Here is a 21,963-nt window from a genome sequence, read left to right as displayed (position 1 = left end):
ACCTAGAGGGTCATCTAGTCCAACCCCCTGCAATGCAGGAATCTCAACGAAAGCACCCACGGGAGAGCAGATTTTTTTTTACTGATTGTGCGGGGGGGGGGGGGGGCTGCTTCCCTGCCCACACTTGGCTACACCCATGCATTGAGCAAAATAAAGGCAATTACTGAGCTACACAAAAAGGAAATTTGCAGAGAATCGTTTAAAAATAGATGCAGGAAATATTTAAACACTGTAATTTTATTCTGAGTGCTGTTTATTTACATTTCACTTGTAATTACCCTGCAATTATGGAAACTTCCAGCAGAGTGTAGATTAAAGTGAGGAGCAGCAATTATGGTTAGATTGTATTTCTAATTGTAAAAAGACTACCTTCCCATGAGACAGAATCATCCAGGTTTGAACTGCTGTATTACAGAAAAGAGCATTCGGACAGCATGAACGAAAAAGTCAGGACTTTTTGACAAAATCTTGGGAGTCCTTTCTTCCTATGGGTTAGCTTCTATGGAAAAGTTTATTTCCTTCCTTTAAAAAATGAACTTGTAAGAAATTGTTAGATGACAGTAGTAGTAGAAATTTTAAATTTCTTTGTATACTTGTACACTGTGCTTTTCGCTAAAAGAGGAAAATGCTTTAAGTGATTAAAAGTCTTCCATCAGATAACTTTAAATCCCTCTGTATAGCTTCTGTTTACTACTGCCCTCCCTTTCAAAAATATTATTGGAAGAAGGGAATTTCTATAATTCTATGGTTTTACTGAGCAGAGCAGTAGCATGTTTTTGGTATCAACTACTCCCCAACCACCTCTGTGGTAAAAACATCACATTCCCAAGCATATGTCATTGAACTTTACAATTAATACTGCCAATAAAGTCAAAGAAAAATAAGGAAGGTTCTGAAGTATAAAAAGTGATTTTATTAATGTATATGTACAAATTTACAAAGCCAGAAACTGGAGAAATACAAACAGCGTTCAACCATAAACTGCCTTTTCTTTCATTTACAGAAAATCAATACCACTTGATTCCGTTTTTAAAAAAGTAAACAAGGGAAAAGACGCAATACATTGACAGGTTGGATAAATATTCAGCCTGGCTTTAAATGTAGACAAAGACCCTACTTTTGCTGGAACCTGACAAGAGGGGCTCAGAACAAAGTAACAGAGAAATGCTAATTTTCCCTCTCCTCACTGCTAATGGCTTCTAGTACACATCCACCAAGCAGCAGCTACTGAGATGGGGAACAGTGCTGGATAGTGAGCAAGGAAGACCATATCCACCCCATGCGTTCACCAGTGAGCATTCAGAGACAGGAGCAGCTGATGCAGCAATGTGCAGGCACACAGCTGCTGACTGGCTCGTGCTGACTTAAGTGCTGAGCCAGCTACCCCTACCTCTCTTTGCCCACCAATGAAGGCATTAGGAACAACCCACCAGTCAGTGCTCAAGTGCTCAGTGGAGGAAGCTGAAAATTGCTTTCTGTCCCACCTCACTATAGCCACACCAATGAAACTATTAGAATGTTACAGCACCAAAAGTATATTCTAGGGTAACATTACAGGGAAAATAGCTAGTCTGATACAGGTTCTAGGACAGAAACAAGAACTGATTCTATGAAATCTAGCAAGAAGAGCAATGCTACCAAAACCAAGGTCCTGGCAAACATTAGGAATGGAACAAGGGGTTCAAATCATGCAGAACTGTGTCTGTTGTGAAAAGAATGTGCATCTTTAATTTGCATGTTCTGTAACACCCAATTGCAAATGGTCATCATCTTGTAGAAATATTTCCAGGAAGTGGAAGAACACTTTTGGGCTTAGCAAGGAAGAGTCAAAATGGCAGGTTCCATTTCCAACTCCACAAAGTGCATTAATTCTGGTACCAGCTCTACCCAGGAACTGGACATGATGGTATTCCACCTTTGTGTGAACTGGGATTAGGAGGAGTTTAAGACAGGAGTGGTCAAGCCTATTCATTATTTCATAAGCCTATTTGCCAAATACACCTCTAAAAGGATTCACAAGTCCACGCAATTTCTCTGTCAGGTCGTTCAACTGAAAAATATGTATCCTCAAAAAGTTACATTTATCCAACAGTAAAAGTTTCTGAACTGTACATGTGTGGTTAAAAAACAAAATAACAACGAAGTTGACTCATGTGCTTGAAGTAGCTTTCCGCCTCTTGAGTCGAGATCGCCAGTCATCAGGCAAAGCCTCAAAATTTGCATTTCTCTCTGCCATACCACTGTGAAGAACAAAACATTAGGATTGCCAGTCAGCAATAGAACTAAAGAAATCAAGATTTCTGATATTTTCCAGACTGTGCCCATTTGTGAAGGCAACCAATCCCCCAAAGAACCTGCTTTCATGTTTACGCAATACCTACTTACAAAGCATGTATCCAACTAGCATGTCCTGCCAGTGCAAAGATTTATGCTTGTACAATGGAAATGTTTCCTTCTCTCCTCCCCTGTCCCTGTCCTCCCCAAATCTTTCTGGAGGGTTGAGTGAACCCTAGAACAGATTTAGCAGGCACATGGGGGGAGGAAGAAGGGAGTTCTGTTGCGCAAACATAAATGCTTGCAATGATGGGATGTGTTACATACCACCCACATTCACTATTATATCAATGCATAGTATGATATAGCACATTAAATCCATTTCTTTTTTTAGCTGCAAGTACATAACATTTCTTTCTCTTCTGCCTCACATACAAGGTTTCCCCCAAGGTTGTGCTGTGACTTCTGGAAATTAGGCCTACAAGATGCCTACTGAAACCCCCATATCCACTTCTGTTCTGCATGTGTTACATTCCCCATCTTCAATTTTGCCCAATGCCCCTGAAAACATGACAAGACTCTCCAATCTTCCTTTAAAAAGGAACAGCTATAATTAGACCAACCTAAACCCTGCAGTGGCACAAGTCACTTAAACCAACAACCATGGGCTGACAGTTCACACTGCACAGAAATCTGGAATCATTTACCTAAAGCAAATCACACTGGGCGATGCAAGGAGTGGGGTGCTATCAAACCGTATCTTACTGTCTCTCTCATACCTGATTAACTGCTGCTGTTTCCATTCCTCAATTCTCTTCTGTGAGATCACGTCCCGATCCTCATCACTTGAGCTGGAGTTTTCTTCCTCATCCAGTTCCCGCTGAATGCTCTGCCACTTCTTTACAAGAGAGGGCATCTTCGTCTTGGTTTTTTTTCTCTGCGGGGAAATATTTAGCATATTACCCTGATGACTAGAGTTAGGCCTCCATGAACTCTTCATTCTCACTCTCGTTAGGGATAAGGTAGGCAAGACAGGAAGGAAAACAATGATTTTACCCATTCTTTTTGCTTAATCTCACATTAGAGTAGATCATAAAAAGTGTTCTGGCTAGCAGAGCACACATCCCAGCACAAAAGCCACAATGGCCCCCAAACAAGAAAACAAACAGAAGCAGCTTGGTATCTCTAAGGTGATTAGGCCTCAGGGGAGTTGGTGGACTCAAAGACCTAAAAAGAGCACCTCCTTCTCTAATGTGTTTCTGAAATCCCAACAGCTTCCAGTTTTGAAGCTGCCAAGTTACTCATTCCGTACCTATTGTCATACTAGATGTATCAGTTCTAAAGTCTAGCAGAGTAAAATAATACACATTTCAACCTATATGTCCAATTTTTGGCATGTACAACGACAGGAAGTACAAACTTAAGTACTCACCTTGCCAGCTCTCCTAAGCTTCTTTGACTTCTCTGGAGGTAGTGTTTTGGGTGGCGGTGGAGACAGTGGAGGAGGTGGTGGAGGTGGCGACAGCTGTTCTGTAGTGCTAGTGGCAGGAGCGGCTCCTTGTGTAGGAACTGGCTGTGTGGTGCTGGCAGAAAGACCAACAGGCACACTACACTCAGAATAGTTCATGAGTGCCGGCTGTGTTACTCCAAGGAAACTCTGTTGCAAACTCACCCCTGGGGTCTGAGGGCCTGTATACACAAAGGGGGGGGGAATGGGAATTATTTCCAAAACACTTTTCCAGGGATATCAAGCAGCTAAGCAGAAGGATGTGGATGTTACTCACCAACACCTATGACTGACTGCCCGTAAAGCACTGGACAGCTTCCAATGGTTGCTGCTCGTTGCACCAGTCCAGCACTAATTTCGGAAGCTTTTCTCTTAAGAGATTTAGTGGAGAGAGGTGCAGATACGTTGGCCTCGGAGTTGGCCTAGAAGCAGACAGATGTCAATTAGTTTGGTTCTTTTAAATAGTCTCTGTACATTTTTGGAACATGCATGTCTTTTCTTATAAAATTCCATGTAGTTTCAGGGAAATTGTCTTGGATGTGTAGGAGCTTTTACACTAACAAATCAAATCACTGCAGATTATCTGACGGGCAATTTTAGTTCTTGTGAAAAAGCAACATTCATTTCCTCTATCTGAAATCATTCTGTTGGCTTCTCACTTTGCAACATCACTATCACAGCATGTATTTCCATATTGTATATGGGTCACACAAATCCGTTTTCTGACACACGTTTTACAAGGGATTTGGCACAAAACTTGAATGGCAGAAACAAACTACTTTTCATTTACTGACTGCTATAGAAGATTGTAGTAGAAAGTTTATGCTACAGGCAGCAAAGAGGGCAATATAATCTTTTACAATATAAAATGCAAGAATGCAGAAGATTCACAGGTCAAAGCTGCATACAATCCATGCCTGATATTAGCTTTTATAGAACTGCTAGAGGGTCCAAATGCACTAACTTACTTGGCTGTTGGCAACTGCTGGTCGGAGAAGAGGTTTCAGTACAGCATCTTCCTCTGTTCCTGGTGCTGGTGGTTCCTCATCTCCATCGTCCTCCATCTCTACTTCCTGTATTTCCCCATCTTCCCCTGGTGGGGGAGGGGGTGGTGGTGGTGGGGGGGGAGGGGGTGACTCTGGAGGGGGTGGTGGTGGTGGTGGCATTTCCAAAGGTAAAGGGGGCTGAAGTACAGGGACAGAGGGCTGGAGCACAGTCCAAAATGGACTGAGAGGCACAAGAGAGGTAGCTGCAGTTTGACTAGAAAGAGGCTCTTTAAGAAGAGACCCTAAAAACGAAAAGAAAGAAAGAAAGAAAGAAAGAACACCATGTAGGTGTTTTTTTATTATCCCATACCTGCAAGAACTACCCACCCATCTTAAAACTTTCCTTCCACTGTTATGCTGCTTCTTTTCAGAGAAGAAAAACTTCATTGGGAAAGTATTATAATGATCCCACTAACCAGCCCCCAATTTTAAAAAACAAAATGGAAAAACAATACAAGCAGAAAGAAATTATACTTCCCATGTCAATATGGGATGGGGGTATGCTATATGAACCACATGCATAACAATTGACAGAGATATCTCTAAAGTTGGGTAAAGATGAGTGTGAGGAACTTGTGGCACTATGGATATTGCTAAACACAGGACCACAGGGCTTGTTAGCTGTGGCTGATGGGCACTCAACACATGGAGGCCAGCAGGTTGCCCATCCTGCACTAATGCACTACCGTATTTTTCGCCCTATAGGACGCACCGTCCCATAAGGCGCACCTAGTTTTTTGGGGGGGAAATAAAGGGGGGGGAATTATCCCCCCCCCCGGCGTGGGGCTGGGTCGGGGGAAGCTCGAGCTGTTTGGGGAAGCCCCCAAACAGGCAGCTCTCTGCAAGCCGTGGGAGCCCAGCGCTGGCTCCCGCTGCTTGCTGAGAGGTCCGCGAAGCCTGGACGCGCTGAGCTGAGCGCGCGCAGGCTTCATCATGCAGGCAACTCTCCGCAAGCAGCGGGAGCCCAATGCTGGGCTCCCGCTGCTTGCGGAGGTGTGCGAAGCCTGGAGAGTGTGAGGGGTTGGTGCGCACCGATCCCTCTCGCTCCCCAGGCTTCAGCGAAAGCCTGCATTCGCCCCATAGGACGAACACACATTTCCCCTTCATTTTTGGAGGGGAAAAAGTGCGTCCTATAGGGCGAAAAATACGGTAATTTCAGTTCATCTCCACCTGGCTGAATACTGCAATACAAAGGATTTATGAGCAACAGCCTTTAGTCATTGAATATACTTACGAGAAGTAATAACAAGAAGACTACTTTCTTAAAAACATTATTCCAAATTGGGTTAACTTTCTTTTAGCAAACCCTCAAGGTCCAGTACCTGTAGTATTATCAGATGATTCTGCACCAGACTCCATTTTCTCCTTTAGTCCTTGTTTAGGAAGAGCTTCCATTTTATTCTCTAGGATTTGCCCCTCCTCTTCCTCCTCCCCATCTGGGAACTCCCATTGGGATTCGCCTGATTGTTCGTTAACATAGAAATAGCGTCTATGATCCCTAAATCACAAGAAAGAAAACAAGGTTTTATGCTCTCGCCCCTGCACTGACACAATGATAATAGTCCTCTCCCGCGACAGCGGAGTGCTCTCACAGGAAGAACCTCTTACAGTAGGACTGCTGTTCACAAAGGCAACAAACAGCTTTGAGGAAGGATTTGCAAGATGGGCTTACTCCAAACTGTTTGCGCTGCTGGCTCTGTGATCACAGCCCTGACCCTCCACTCTAAAAGTAGAGGGTTATTGAAGCAGCTTGTGGCTGGTGTGCAATTAAAGGTTCAAGGATGCATTAGGAAATAGACTTTTTAGGTAGTCTCAGGATTCATTTCCTTCCAGAATAGCAAAAAGAGAAACAGCCCAATTTATGAAAGATGGCTGCTCCCCCATGGACTGCTGCAGTCACATTTATGATACTCTTGGTGTCAGACATAGTGAATTGCTACTGAGAGGGAGAGGATCTGGGAGCTGAAAAACAAAAGAGCAAAGATTTCAAATAAACAAAAAGAATCAAGAAAGCCAAATATAAGAAGAAATAGTTTGGTCTGACCTGCTGGCAGGAGACAGTTATCTTGTTCTTCGTTGAGATCCTCAGTGAGGGAGCTTTCCATAAGGACACAGGCGTTACTTGGGAGCGGAGTTCCTGAGATCCTGCAATGTGCACAGAGCTCTCGCATGCGCGACCCCCCAAGCCCGCCCTCCTTAGCGCATTTACACTCAAGAGTAAACACCAGCTCTGTCCAATCGCGGAATCAAATCCATTTCAACACACTTAACACAGACTTTATATTTCTCCAATTTTTGTGGCTGGCTGAAACTCTGTATGTGCCAGAGGCTCTCTGCCCGCTCAGCACCGCTAAGTGCAGCTGCTCTCAGTCTCCAGACAGATGACGGCACGTCGGCAGGTGGTGATGGTCACAAATCATGTCTGAGATGTCAAAGGTGAAAGGTGAAAAGGGGAGAAGAGTGCGTACCTGTCCCAGTGGCAGGACCAGCCTTTAGGGGCGGCGTTTATTTCATACTGTTTTAGCTGTTCAGCTGCATCTTGCAATTTGCGTTTGAGGTAGTTTCCTTGGAGAGCTCCTTCCCGCCAGTCTGCAATACGGGTCTATACCAAGCAGGCAAGGAAAAATCATGAAAAACCTGTAGAGACAATTGGTCTCATGCACATCACTTTCCACTTAACTTTGCAGTTCTACACAGTGGGTGGTATTCAATGTCAGTTGTTGTGTTTGCACACACATGACAGCTTGCCAGATAGAACCATCTCCTCCTCTCCTAACAAAATATATGCTGTTCTTTGGGTTCTACTGACCCCCCTGTGCCAATTTTGGAGGGCACAGGGGGCATGCAAGGGGGAGGGCTGGGAAGCCCAGTTGCACAAGGAAAAATCAGACTGGTTACATGAATCTCACCCAATGTTAGTAGCACTAATACAAGAATCAGCACTAATGACAGAGAACATGATGAGAACTACATATAGATCAAGAAAACCTTCGATACGTTACTGGACTAAAGCATTCTGCTTGAGGGCCAAGGGGGAGGGAGCGGGAAGGAACGAGGGAGAGGAAGCCTGTTATCCATGCCATAATACTTAAAACTTCCTAGATTCCTATCACACTGCAATGCTGCCAGTTGTTTGGCTCCCTATGATTAATTTTCAATAAAAGGTAAACTTCCGTTACCTCAGTCTGCAACAGTAGCATGTGGAAGTTAGAGATGGATTGTCTACTGATGCCCAAGAACTCCAGCTTGCTTATCAACATGTTGGCCAGCTCTCCAATCTGAAACTGCCAGAAGTAAAGCAAGCAAGGGGGTCAATAATTTTGTGCTAGTCACAATGCACAAGGCAATTGCAATGCTGAAGTGTACAAGACACCATCTGTTTTAACAAAAAGAGGTGTGACCTGACCAGTAACTTACAATTGGCAAAAAATTGTGCCAAATTCTGAAAGTATGCTCTGCCCACAGCATTAGCAGCCATTTTGCAGGAATACGTTGAGGCTATCTAATATTTTCTCTACTTTTAACTCGAGTGTTACACATGGATAATCCATATGGCTAATGCAACTATTTTCAATTTATTCTCACACAAGAAGAGACTGTCCCATTTCCCAGTGCCAATATCTTCTAAACAGCAACACTTAATACAGGGATAATGGGTACAGGGAACACACAAAGAACATAATGGCTGAATGCTATTTCCAACTAAGTATTTCTGACAGACATTAACAACTGCATTTAAGTGCCACACCTTCCTAATTCCCATCAAGAAATACATTATTTGCTACTAATACCTGACACACGTCACTAAAAAGCAGTATCAGAAGCACCCCTACGGAACAATAACCTAGAAGAATTTCAAAACTACTCTGCACAATAAAGCTACACAGCTTTGAAGTCTCCTAGCCAAGGTTAAGTACTGATAGGGATCTAAAGGCCAATATAACCCACAAGAAGGGTGGCAGTTTCAAACTGAGTTGAACTATAAACTTCATGTGTACACATTCATTGTGTGCTCAGATTCCAGACAGTCAATAATCAATTGCATACTTTAGGTATCTCCAATCAGTACAGCAGCACCTAATCATGCCATGGAAATCATGTGTGGCAATTTCAACTGACTGAAGAAAAGGTAAAGTAAAAAGGAGAAAAAAGCCAACTCAATTTGAAGACATTTGGAATTGTGTGAACTGCCTCAGGTAATATTGCTTAGGTTTCACAGCAGAACCATAAACCCACATACCTTTAAGTCCTGCTCCTCATCTTCTGCTTTGAAAGTCCCTTGTGTTTTCACTTTGTCTTGCAATTCCTCTGTGTCTGGCTCATTGTCCGAGTTCTGCTCAGCCACTTCTGGTTCTTCTTTCACCGCTGAACAGAAAACAAGAGGGGGTGGGGAGTGTTTGTAAGTCATTCTCCATTTAGTGACCAGTATATCTTCCCTTTTACAATGGACTGGCATAGGTAAGAATGATAGGCAACTTACTTGGGGAAGGGTGGGGAGGAGAATCCTGCCTTTTCAACCTGCTATGTGGTACTATGTTTTTCTTTAACACAAGAGGAGACCATTTCAGACACTGGATTGGAATTATTGGCGTGACCAGTATCTTCCTACCTCAATCTTGGGGAGACACACCTAATACCCACTTTAAAAACTTAAGGGTGGGATTCACCTAAGGAGCCCATCAGCAGAAGCTCTGGGCAAGGGTTTCTGCTTGTGCAACGAGGCTTCCCCCTCTCCCCTGTCTCCTCAAATTGGCTTAGGGGCGGAGGTCTGGAGAATGTGCAAAACAGCACACAGGGGGAGGAGAGGAGGGATTGTTCCATCTGACAAGCTGAAATGGTTGCACAGAAAGAATGTTCATAATAGTGCAATGCTAAATTCCACCAATAGTTTCCCTCCTTAGTAGCACTAGATATAACTGAAGAGCCAAAAAGGGTCCTAAGCAGGAGACTCTTACCTGCTTGTCCAGGTTCAGGACTCTCTTGACCTGTCTTGCTAGACCCTCGGCTGGTGGATTCTGGGCTGGCAACCCCAAAGAGCTTCCATTTTCCTTGCTTGGGTAGCAACCGCCGTGCTAACTCTGACTGACTTCCATCAGAAAGTGGACTGGAACCCGAAATACTCCCATCACCTTCTTCTAAAGCACGTAGCTCTGCCTATAAGGCAAAACATTATTTCAGTGCTGGGGAACAACTTATTTGTTTCTCTTCCTATTCCTCTGCATTTGTCTACATGTCCATTCTCCCCCTTTTATTTTACACAGCTAGTACAACTTTTCTGGAGAGAGATTACTTCAGAGGCAGTAGGCTTCAACATTGCAGAAAAATAAGACATTTATCTTTTTCATGAAGTTATGCTGTTAAATACAAAGGTTTCGCTTGCACCTGCTTAGAGACAAACTCAGGCTGCTTGTATAGTTTTAAGAGGTTGCAGGTGTAGGATTGCTACTTGTGCACCCTTCTTAAACTGTCATATATTGAAAAGGAAGAATCAAGATGAGGAGGCAGGCAAGCAAAGATAGGATCAGGGCCTACTCCAGTCAAGCTGTCCACTCCCCACCACAGGACCAACTTTACATTTTATATAATTCATTTGTTTAAGTATTTTAAAACTATAAACTTCTTTGGATGCTTTGGCAGAAAGGTGGTATATACCTGCAATCGATCAATCAAAATTAAAGACCAATGGCAGGCCAGACACAACCTTAGAAAGAGTGGGGGGGAAACACAATATAAAAAAAGTCTTCTCAAAGTGTTACACTACTCAAACCACAGTTCAGTACTTTGTGACTAGAAAAAACAACACCTCCTTAAGACAGCTAATGACTGTTGTTTGCAACATAACGAGGACTGAAGGAAATGCCTTGCCCCCTGCTGTTCTCAAAATTTCTGCATCATTTCATTGATTTGTTTAAAAAAATCCTGCATAGCCCTCAGTGAAGTTTCAGTGGTGGACCATTTATCAAATCGACAGCAGTGAGAAGCAAATGGCTCATAGAAGAGTTCCCACAACTTCACTGCAAATGACTTACCTTCTTCCTCTCCAATACCATCTCTAGCTCAAGAGTATCCTGCTCCTCTTCCTCTTCTGCACTCTCCCCTGATTGCACCACACTACACAGGTCCTCCTGAGAAGGGTCTTCCCCAATATCTCGGCTGCCTTCCAGCTGCTGATCAGCAACAGTTGCTACTTGCTCTGGTGCCACATCATCTTCCACCAATGGATCCACCTCCTCCTTACAGATAACCTTCCGCCTCCAGCGCTCCTCTTCCTCCTTCACCACCTCAGGAAGTAGTGGAGCCAGCAGTGATGCAGCCACTCCCTTTTTCTCTTCTTCATTACTTGAAAGGGCCTGAATACCTTCATTCACTTCCTGTGAAGGCAATATGATTTTGCACCAAATCATTAGCTTCCTGCAGTCAGTCACAGAGAACACAAATAACCTACTTAAAGAAAAACAAGTTTCTAGTTCTCATTCTGCAAAGTTTGCTAGTGTGTGTGCCCAGCATTTGACAAAGGCCCTGGAATCAGAGCTTCCAATGAGATGATGAGAATTGCTCAGAGCATAAAAGTCCTATTTTTCAGACTTAGTAATTGAAATCCTTTTAAACAGTAATGCCAGAAACTAATCGAGGAACTTATACATGCAAACGCTGTGCTCTTCCACTGAGCTATCCAATCCCTCCCATCCTTTTATGACTCTCTTGAATTATCCATATGCAACAAGACAGATCTGTCTATAATTTATTTATAAAACCCTGATAATATGACTTATGCTGTGAACATGCTCTGCACGGGAGTTCTTGCTCTAAAGTGCATGCAGTTCATTCTTGCTATCTTGCCATCTGGAAAAATAAATCAGATGCCTACACAGTGCAAAACAAATAGAGAAAAGTGGGGTTGCTGTTTTTTTCTTCTCTTAAATTTCCATTAAAAAACAACTATTTCAAGCCAGTCAGGCAAATACTAACCTTCTTCAATTCACGCTTCACAAGAGTTGCCCTACGTCCAGCACTGCTAGCAGCTGTAGCACCACCACCTTTTCCCTGGGAGCTTAGGTCTGCAACCACTTGGCAGTTTTCTTCAGCATCTGTCACAGAACTAAGAGAAAAGCAAATTCAGGAAGGGAAACTCAAGAAGCACCAATTCACTCTCCTCTTCCATGCCATTCTTACCTGGGCTGGTAATGCTGGATGCCCTGAACTTGTGTTGCAAGGTACTGGGGCAGCTCCCAGGTAACCTCATTAGTCTGAGTATTCCAGTAATAATAGCAGCCTGTGTTTTCATCCCAAACTTCTTGCCAGTCTCCCATCTCCACTCCAACTATAGGAAGAAAGCAAGACTTCAGTGAGCATCCTCTCCAATCTGAGTATCCTCAGCTTTGCTCTATATACCTAGAGAAGATTGCAATTATATCCTCTCTCATCACTCTCAATTGTTATCCCACCCAACATTCACCAGCTGCCTTTAATAATCCTTTGAAGGCATAGACCTGGGCAGATTAGCCAGAAAAGGCTCCCAACTTTCATCTTCACACCACAACCAAATTGCTTTCGGTTAGAAAAGACATGGTAATTCATGGATTATCAACCTTTGCAATGCCTCTAGAATACAAGATTGTGTAGTAGCACAAGCTATTACATGGAACTCACCTCCTGACAGGGAGCACTGAGTGTCATATTGCCACTCAGCCACCTGGTCTGTTCCATTTGCAGTTGCCAAAAGTAGACTGGAAGCAGACTCCTTGGGTTCTGGGCGTGGAGGAGTTGGAGGTGGAGCAGTGGAGGGAACAGTGTTCTCAGCAGGCTGTGAAGGTGCTGTAATTGCATCTATTTCCTTTAAAAATACAAATAAGATAAAACAGGACATCATTTGACTCAAAAAATTAAGAGCATTTAAATATTTGGTAATAACGTAGAAAGAGAAATTGTCAACCCATACATCAAAGATTTAAAACGTCTATCCATCAGTCTAAGGTTGTACACCTTTTCATGAAAACTGTAATGTATTGCTGTGAATATCTGTATGTTCTACCCAAGTTGAAACAACAGGATTAATTACTTAATGAACCAAAACACAATTCCTACTAACCGCTAGGAAGTTGGCCAGGGTACTGTCAATGTCTGTTGAATTATTGCCATTTGCATCTGTAGTCTGTGCTGGTTTCTCAGACATCTCACTGTCTTCTTCATCGCTGTCTTCATAAGCGCCAAGTAAACATAAGCCACCTAGAACAGAAAGTCAATGTGACCAATGTGACCAAATAACCGACACTTGATCTTAGCCAAAAGGCCAAGAAGCCCTGAAAATTTGCTCCAGAGAGTCCTCCAGTTTTTGAGGATGTCCAGGGGGTGCAGGGGATAGGAGGAGAAAGTTTCATTGTGCAAATGGCAGTCAGCTGTGCTACTGGAACAGCAATGTTGGATACAACCAGTCTTCCAGACACTGGCACTAGTGTTGCTTACCCAAGTCTCACCTCACTGCACAGAATAAATTATCTGTCAGAGACATCAGAGTGCCTTGCACTAATGTCAAAATTCTTTTTTATCCACAAAAGACAGTCCTGTTGTCTTTGCTTTATCACTAGTATGTGAAATAAACACTGGAAAGATGCTTTCCAAGTTTTTCGTGTAAGAATAAACAGCTCATCTGCCCTAATTTTCAAGGAATGGTTGCATGGAAAAATCTGAAAAAGCAGGCAGTAGTCCCATAGTCCTGAAAAGACAAGTTCAGTCAAACATAAATAGACTGAGGGGTTTTTTTCATATTAAAGATGGCACTGAGGCCAAAATTCTTAATGTTTACAACCTTCTATAATCTCTAAATCCAATCAGCCCCCTCTAAAAATGAGCAACAAGCCACAGTAAAGTACCCCTGGTATTTCTAAAGTAAAACACAAGACAAAACGTCTGTTAATAAACAACACTAAAGGCATCTGTCAGGAGCTGGAGTCAGGCAGAGGTCAACAATAAAACAATATAGCAAATGATGTCCATGAATATAGCAAATGGTGTCAGTGAAGTCAACTCTATTCAAAGAAACAAAACAGTTCAGTCCTGGTGGTCACAGCTACCCTTCCCAGTAGGTCTTGCCTCAATGAAGCAGTTGCAAGGATTGAGGATCTGTCTTCCCACCACTCTCTAAGGTTCCCCCCAACTTCCTTCCCCAGCAGCCTAAAGCTTCATCATCTTGTCTCTCGTTGCTGTGCTCTCTTAATTTCTCTGCATGTTCTGGGAGACCAAGGGGAAAGGGAGCTGCTTGCAGCAGGCAGGGGAAACTGCCTGCATTCTTCAGCAGCCTGCCTCATCTCTATCTCCTGGTCCCCCTCCTCTCCTATCTGAGCCTGAACTTCACTCTGCCACAGCCTCTTCCTGCTCACTAAACCCTGCTGCCTCTTCATCTTCCGACACCTCCTCCTCTTAGTTTGCTCCCTCTTCTCCCTCGGACCACTCGTCATCGTTCCACCACCAAGAAGGCTCTGAGCCTTCTTCCCTTGGGGGTTCCCCAGCTGGTGCCTCTGACTACTCCTCTGCATCCAGCCAGTCCATGACAGCATCCTTCTCTCACAAGGATTTGTTTGTTGCTTTCATACTGTTCTTAAGATTGGTACACATCCACTGTATACCAATAACTTGACCTTTGTAACTGCAGATTAAGTTAGTACTAAAAGGGAAATTGAGAAAGGTGCTACCTGTTGGTTTGACAGCTACAGGCCCAAGAGGCATGCTAGCTTGAGGCGGGTTTGGGGCTGTCCTTGGAGCCTCTTCAGTCACTTCAAATTCATCTGGAAAAATCAAATGCAAAGAAATAGATGAAATTGGAAACTATAGTTGATGCCTTCTTGGTTTGCTCATACCATGAAGAGAGGAGAAAAAGGGTCACATGAGTGGGCAGAAGCTTTCTTCATATCTCAGCTCACTAAATTAAGCTATGATCATTTGAATACAACCATTCTTAGAAAGGCCATTCTTAACACTTTATTTTTAATTTTCTATTACTATAACATTTGTGAATCAAAAAAGCTCCCAAAATGAACACCTACTTTTAACTCACAGGTCCAGCAATTAAAGTTCCTCCTACAAATCCATTAACTAATTTAAAAAGCTTTAAACCAGTAATTTGTTTATTGAACTGAATAAAGCACTACACTAGTTGCTGTGGGTCCCCACTTGTATTTTTCAATTCAAAACAAACCCCTAAAAGTGGCTAACAGCATTAAATTGGTAAAATAAGCATTAAATACAAAATTACAATAACTAAAACAAAGGTAACACAAGTTCAAAAATTCAGTTCTACAGCAGAAACATATGACAGTAAATACAACACCATTAGATATTTGCCATAATTTGAAGAAATAGCAAAAATTCTACCATAACAAAAACAAAAGCAACACTTAAAGAGACTAAAACGGTATATAATTTAATCAGCATACATATTTAAGTAGCAATCCCAGGGGATGGGGGGGAAATACTTAAAACACACTGGAATGAGATATAGATATAGGGAAACTCTCTATTTAGGGCACAAGTCCCTATGCTAATTAGCTTTTTATTGTTTTTAATCAGTTTTAGAAACAGCAGCATGCTGCTAGAAAGAGCAAAACTAACTATATCTTCAGTTTTGGCCAATTACAATCATAACATCATTTTTGGTAGAGGCATCTTTACACCATTCTAATAATTTCTTAGCAACTTGCCAGAAGATTCATTTTACTGTGAAATATATAAACAGCTGCATGACATCTAGTCACCTTCTCTGATTTTCATAGCACGTGCGTCATAACACTTTGTTGTGGGAAAGCACAATCTTTGCCCCCAGTTAGAGTAATCATTGTTACTGAATGCTATGTAGAATGTGGTTGCCTGAGTGTTAAGACATTCCACCTGGGTAATTCCTGTGCTGTTACAAGTGAGAAGACACAAATTCCACACTGTTTTAATTATTGTGCCTGACCTTAAATGTGCTACTACAGCACAAAATCACTCATCTGATTCTATTCATCTCTAAGTCATCCCCTTACCACCACCCTACAAAACAGCACGTCCTTCCTCCTGGACCCCATGAGCTGGGGACAGCCTGTAACACAATCAACTTGACATTTTTCTTATGAGTTAAAGGTAAAGGTAAAGGTATCCCTCCCCGTACGGGCCAGTCTTGACAGACTCTAGGGTTGTGCGCCCATATGAGTTACTAGTTTATAAATACCCTTAAAAAAAGGTAAAGTAAAGGGACCCCTGACCATTAGGTCCAGTCGTGACCGACTGTGGGGTTGCGGCGCTCATCTCGCTTTATTGGCCGAGGGAGCTGGCGTACAGCTTCCGTGTCATGTGACCAGCATGACTAAGCTGCTTCTGGCAAACCAGAGCTGCACACGAAAACACCATTTACCTTACCGCCGGAGCGGTACCTATTTATCTACTTGCACTTTGACGTGCTTTCGAACCGCTAGGTTGGCAATACCCTTACAGACAGATAAATAAAATCAGTATCAGAGAAAGGCTACAGCAAATAAATCAGCAAGAATTTACAAGGCCTTTCCAGCTCAACACAATCATTTGGAATGCCCACCTCAGGAAAACCATTGAGAGAGGCAGTGAAAACCTGGTTCTTTATTAAGCTTTTTGGATAGTGATGCTATATTGTTTTTATACTGTAATGTATTTTATGGAATTTTACAGTTGTCCACTGCTTTACTCTTTGCTGCTTTTATTTATAAGCTGCCTGAAAAGCCTTCAGGGCTAAAAATTGCAGGGTATGAAACAGAGTAAATAAATAATAAAAACCATTCTTACATGCACCTGGGAAAATCCTAAAACAGTTTTCAAATAGGCTTTCGCACTTGAGAAAATATATTATCAGTTCCTCCCAGCATTGTTTGCATAGCAGCTACTCTCTGTGGACTGCTGCTGCAAAACATTCTTCTCACATTGCTGTTTAAAGCCCTAAGTGGCTTAGGCTCCAAATACTTGAAAGACAGCTTCCCAACAGACTATACTGGTTACTAAGATCGGCAAAGGGGGCTCTCTTGGAAGTTCTGCTACTCTCAGAAGTGTGGGGAATGGCAGCCCAGGAGAGGGCTTTCCCTGAGTCAGCATCTAATTGTGGAACTTACTTCCCAGATGTTTTTGTCATATACAGTGAGGGGGGAAAGTATTTGATCCCCTGCTAAATTTGCCCACTTGCCCTCTGATAAAGAAATGACCAGTTCATAATTTTAATGGTAGGTTTATGGTAGCTGTGAGAGACACAATAACAACAGGAAAAACCCCAGAAACCCAGAAGACAAAAATCAGAGATTGATGTGCATTATAATGAGTGAAATAATTATTTGATCCCTTTGCAAAAGATGACTTAGTACTTGGTGGCAAAACCCTTGTTGGCAATTACAGAGGTCAGACGTTTCTTGTAGGTGGCCACCAGGTTTGCACACATCTCAGGAGGTATTTTGTCCCACTCCTCTTTGCAGATCCTCTCCAAGTCAGTAAGATTTCAAGTAGTGTAGCTACTCAAACCTTCAGCTCCCTTCACAGATTTTCGATTTTCGTCAAACCCAAGATTTGACAATACATGTCCCGTCCATCGTCCCTTTGATGCGGTGAAGGTGTCCTGTCCCCTTAGCAGAAAAACACCCCCAAGGCATATGTCCCCCTCCATGTTTGATGATGGGGATGGTGTTCTTGGGGTCGTAGGCAGCATTCCTCCTCCTCCAAACATGGCGAGTTGAATTGATGCCAAAGAGCTCGATTTTGGTCTCATCTGACCACAACACTTTCACCCAGTTCTCCTCTGGGTCATTCAGACGTGCATTGGCAAACATGTGCTGTCTTGAGCAAGGGGACCTTGTGGGCTCTGCAAGATCTCAGTCCTTCATGGCGTAGTGTGTTACCAACTGTTTTCATGGTGACTATGGTCCCAGCTGCCCTGAGATCATTGACAAGTTCCCCCCATGTAGTTCTGGGTGGCTTCATCACCGTTTTCATGATCATTGCAACTCCACAAGATGAGATCTTGCATGGAGCCTCAAACCGAGGGAGGCTGACAGTTATTTTGTTTTTCTTCCATTTGCAAATTATTGCACCAACTGTTGTCACCTTCTCACCAAGCTAGTTGGCAATAGTCTTGTAGCCCAGTCCAGCCTTGTGCAGGTCTACAATCTTGTCCCTGACATCCTTGGACAGCTCTTTGGTCTTGGTCATGGTGGCTACTTTGGAATCTGCTGGATTGATTGCTTCTGTCGACAGGTGTCTTTTGTACAGGTACTGTAACAAGCTGGGATTACAGGTAAGACCTCTCCCTTACAGCAGGTGCTTCTAATCTCAGCTCCTTACATACAGTGAAGATACCAGGTAGCCTGACATCTGGCTGGTTGATATGATAGGGGATCAAATACTTATTTCACTCATTATAATGCACATCAATCTCTGACTTTTGTCTTCTGGGTTTCTGGGGTTTTCCTGTTGTTATTCTGTCTCTCACAGCTACAATAAACCTACCATTAAAATTATGAAAATTATTAACAGGGGATCAAATACATTTCCCTCTCACTGTAGTTTCTGCCATATGCTGAAAACACCTAGGCTTTGACAGTAAATGTATATTGTTTTGCGGCACTCTCCTCTTTTGGTGAATCTAAACTGTTTTGGTTGGTTTTCCTGTTCTATGTTTTATAACCATCAACATTTTACTTGGTTTTAATAACTATATGATTATATTGTTGTAACCAACCATGGGTGTTTCTGGTGACGGGTTGGTAAGAAAACTTATAAATGTGTACATGCATGCACAAATCAGTGTACATTGTGCTTTACAAAACAACAGCCCCAACAGAAACAAAAAGAGCTTGCAGTCTAAATAACAATGGGGTACATAACAATGGAAATTTTAGCAAATAAATAAATAAGCTAAAAGATGCAGATTTAATTATACACTGATGTTTCTATACATGCCTACAACACCCATATTCTGAAGCTACAGGGTACATACTAAAGCACATCTGGGTCTGGTTAGTGCTTGGCTGGAATGCCACCTGGGAAGTTGGCAAGATATAAATACAATATATATTACATAAATAAAAATGACAACACCCAAGAATAAGGGGATGTACATAATATGAACTATACTACACTGTACTGGTACCAGGATTGCTGGAGAGCACAAAAAGAAAATGCACCCAGTCACCTGTCCAGCTCATTCTCTCTCCTACCCACCCCCACAGGCCAAGTTTGACAGGTGGGTGGGGCTGTCTACCTGTCAATCACCAGGCATCACAATTACCCATTTTTGCCTACATGGTTTAGTGATGATTAGCTGGTCATTGAGTCTTGTGGAGCACTATGCATGACGCTTGGCAGGCTCACAGCTGATTGTGTACAACCTGTGCACAGAATTTCCCAAGCTCTGACAATCCATTGATAGCCAGTGCTTGGGCAGCCCTGTGCAAGGAATATTGTAGAAAAAGCTCCTTTAATCCAAGCTCTGTCTGTAATAGACATCAAATGTAGGGCAGGTGGGTGGCTTGGCTGAAAGGATCCACTGAGCCTGTGGACCAAAGATTCCCCACTAATGTCGTAGAGTAACATGGAGTCTGCATCCTCCTCCATCATACACCAATACTCCTCACAATATGCCCACTATGCACAAGAGCACTACATTAATCCCTATTGAAATGGCAGCATCAGCCCAAGCTAAAGTTGCACAGGAACCAAGCAATTTAGGTAGAACAGCAGACTGAACAGGAACTCAGAAACATTGTGTCTCCTGTTCGGTAGGCTAATCCCACAGGCACAGGTCGGATCAAGAGAAAAAAAGGAAGCATCTATATATGTATTTTGTGTACAGGATACAGCAATCACCACCTTGGAGAACGAGAGGGTCATGACCAGAAAGACAGCACAATCCTATGGGAATTTACCTGGAATTTTAATTCCATTGTGCTCAATGATGCTAACTCCCAAGTAAGCCCACACAGGATTTCAGCTTTATTTCTTTACACAGCTTTTGCTAACTAGATTAAAGGGACAATAGAATTAAGCTAAACATATCGAAGAACCAGAGCCCGGGAAAGGAGTGGGGGGGGGGGGTCTGAGGAAGCACAGCGAGTACCAACAAACACAGGCAAACTGACTAGGAGGCCTGGAAGAAGGATCTCCCAGCCTCAGGCTTCCCGTCTGCAAAATGGGCAAAAGCAACAGCCAGGTCATCCAGTAGTGGGAAGGGCGACCGAGATTAAGAATTTGAAAGAGCCCTTGGGAACCTCGTAAGATAAACAACGAGGACTAAGATAATGGTGTTGACACAGTGGAAACGATGCGCCAGTGCAAGGAACGGGGCCAGAAGGCGGGCAGCCGGACACACCCGGGTGACACGATCAACCACAGGGACCAAACTACTGCGGCAAAGGCCCCGGGGGTGGGAGGGGGGCTGAGAGGCGGCCTTATAAACAAACCCTTAAATGCCCCCCCCAAAAAAACCCCCTGTGCTCTCGCGGTGGGGAAGCGCCCCATTGAGCGTCACAAGACCAGGCATCTCTTTCAGCGGAAGCCCCGAAGGGACACGAAGCCCCCCGCCAAGCGCCTAGGCCGCGCGGCCTGCCTGCCTGCGCCCTCACCCGCTTCCGACGCCGAGTCCCCATCGCCCAGTGCCGCTTCTTCCCGGCCTCCGCGAGGCCCAGGCGGCGACAGCTGGAGGATAGGCCTGCGCCCCGCTGGCGCCGCCCGCGACTTCTTCCCCATGGGAGCTGCTCCGAGCCTCACTCCGCCCGCGCGAAGGAGACGCCGCCGGAGAAGGCAGAGGGAAGAGGCCGGACGAGGCGGAGAGAAGCGAGCGGCGCCTGGGCCTGCCTGTCCGCCGAGGGTGGGGCGGAGCGCAAAGGGTGTCGGGATGCCGGGGCGGGGCCTGCGCCCAGCGCCGCCCCTTCCCGCCAGGCGCGGCGCCGGTTTCCTTGACAAGGGCCCCGAGCGAGGGCAGGCGCGCTCGCCGCTGATACATTTCTTAGCGCTTCCCTTCGGCATCCTTCTTCCAAAGCAACTACTCTAATCATAGTCATCAACGTTCAGATTTGAAAATAAGGGATCATCAGCCTCGAAAATAAGGGATCAGCAGCCTCACCTGTCCCGGGGACCGTCTACGGGATATCTAACAATCCGGGATAGCAGCGGGAAACGGCGCTGGAATAAGGGAATTTCCCGCAAAAACGGGAAGGTTGACAGCTATGACTCTAATCCGAACTTAAAAATGGAAAGCGTAATGCTGGTGGTCAACAAAAGAGGTTTAAAGGCTGTCTCAAGACAAATCTTTAAAAATGTAGTATAAACACCAACAATTGGGAAACACTTGCCTGCGAGCGTTCCAGTTGGAGAACAGCCTTTATCTAAGGTGTCATGGGCTTTGAAGACACTCGAACTCAGGACGCAAGGGAGAAACATGCTAGGAGGAAGGCACGCTTGGCAAATCCACACCGTGATCAACTCTGTGTAAGGACGTGTGGGTCCAGAATTGGCCTCCACAGTCACTTACAGACTCATTGTTAAAACTGTGTTTATGGAAGACAACCTTACTTGGCTACGAGTGATCGCCAAAGAAGCAGCTACTTGCAAGGCAGCCCCGGATGCACCCACTCCTCATGGGACTCATAATGTGACTAAGCAACAAAAGGTACTAACTGTTGTAAGAATGTAGAAGGAATATAAAGAATAACTCAATAATGATAGGTATATTCATTATATAATTATATACACTGTGAGGGATATGATAGGAAGTCAAACTACACCTTTTTCTTTTTTTCCTGGTTTTTTCTTTCTTTAATTCATGTTAATAAATAGATAAGACTACAAAAGATAGTAAAAATACAAATCAGTTTAATTTATGTAAGTAGAAGAGGAAGAGGAGTTTGGATTTGATATCCCGCTTTATCACTACCCGAAGGAGTCTCAAAGCAGCTAACATTCTCCTTTCCCTTCCTCCCCCACAACAAACACTCTGTGAGGTGAGTGGGGCTGAGAGACTTCAGAGAAGTGTGACTGGCCCAAGGTCACCCAGCAGCTGCATGTGGAGGAGCAGAGACGCGAACCCGGTTCCCCAGATTACGAGTCTACCGCTCTTAACCCATACACCACACTGGCTCTTAAACAAAATAGTAC

General features: G+C 43.8%; 1 protein-coding gene across 2 annotated transcripts; it reads right to left on the bottom strand.

Moving 5' to 3' along the window:
• Window positions 1–890: 890 nt before the first annotated feature.
• Window positions 891–20,693, bottom strand: FNBP4 (formin binding protein 4). 2 transcript variants are annotated; one of them, XM_028740560.2, is made up of 17 exons: window positions 20,433–20,693; window positions 14,517–14,609; window positions 12,917–13,053; window positions 12,478–12,661; window positions 12,001–12,148; window positions 11,797–11,926; window positions 10,857–11,198; window positions 9,783–9,981; window positions 9,068–9,192; window positions 8,007–8,111; window positions 7,296–7,429; window positions 6,150–6,325; window positions 4,750–5,069; window positions 4,059–4,203; window positions 3,707–3,963; window positions 3,054–3,211; window positions 891–2,240 (listed from the first exon to the last, which is right to left on the bottom strand). In XM_028740560.2, the coding sequence occupies exons 1-17, from the start codon at window positions 20,554–20,556 to the stop codon at window positions 2,150–2,152; spliced, it is 2,868 nt and encodes a 955-aa protein (XP_028596393.2). In that variant the 5' UTR covers window positions 20,557–20,693; the 3' UTR covers window positions 891–2,149. The 2 variants fall into 2 exon arrangements, with proteins under 2 accessions (XP_028596393.2, XP_028596401.2); XM_028740568.2 differs by lacking the exon at window positions 8,007–8,111.
• Between the last annotated feature and the right edge of the window lie 1,270 nt (window positions 20,694–21,963).

Source organism: Podarcis muralis, chromosome 1, assembly GCF_964188315.1.
Source record: "Podarcis muralis chromosome 1, rPodMur119.hap1.1, whole genome shotgun sequence".
NCBI lineage: Eukaryota > Metazoa > Chordata > Lepidosauria > Squamata > Lacertidae > Podarcis > Podarcis muralis.
This window is presented reverse-complemented; position numbering and strand designations above follow the sequence as displayed.

Excerpts from the sequence above, each read along its gene's own strand:
- FNBP4 (XM_028740560.2), bottom strand. The coding sequence starts at position 20,556 with ATGGGGAAGAAGTCGCGGGCGGCGCCAGCGGGGCGCAGGCCTATCCTC. Across the intron at positions 11,927-12,000 it reads ATCCAGCATTACCAGCCCAG|TTCTGTGACAGATGCTGAAG; the intron begins GTAAGAATGGCA and ends CTTTTCTCTTAG. Across the intron at positions 3,212-3,706 it reads AGCTTAGGAGAGCTGGCAAG|AGAAAAAAAACCAAGACGAA; the intron begins GTGAGTACTTAA and ends ATTTCCCCGCAG.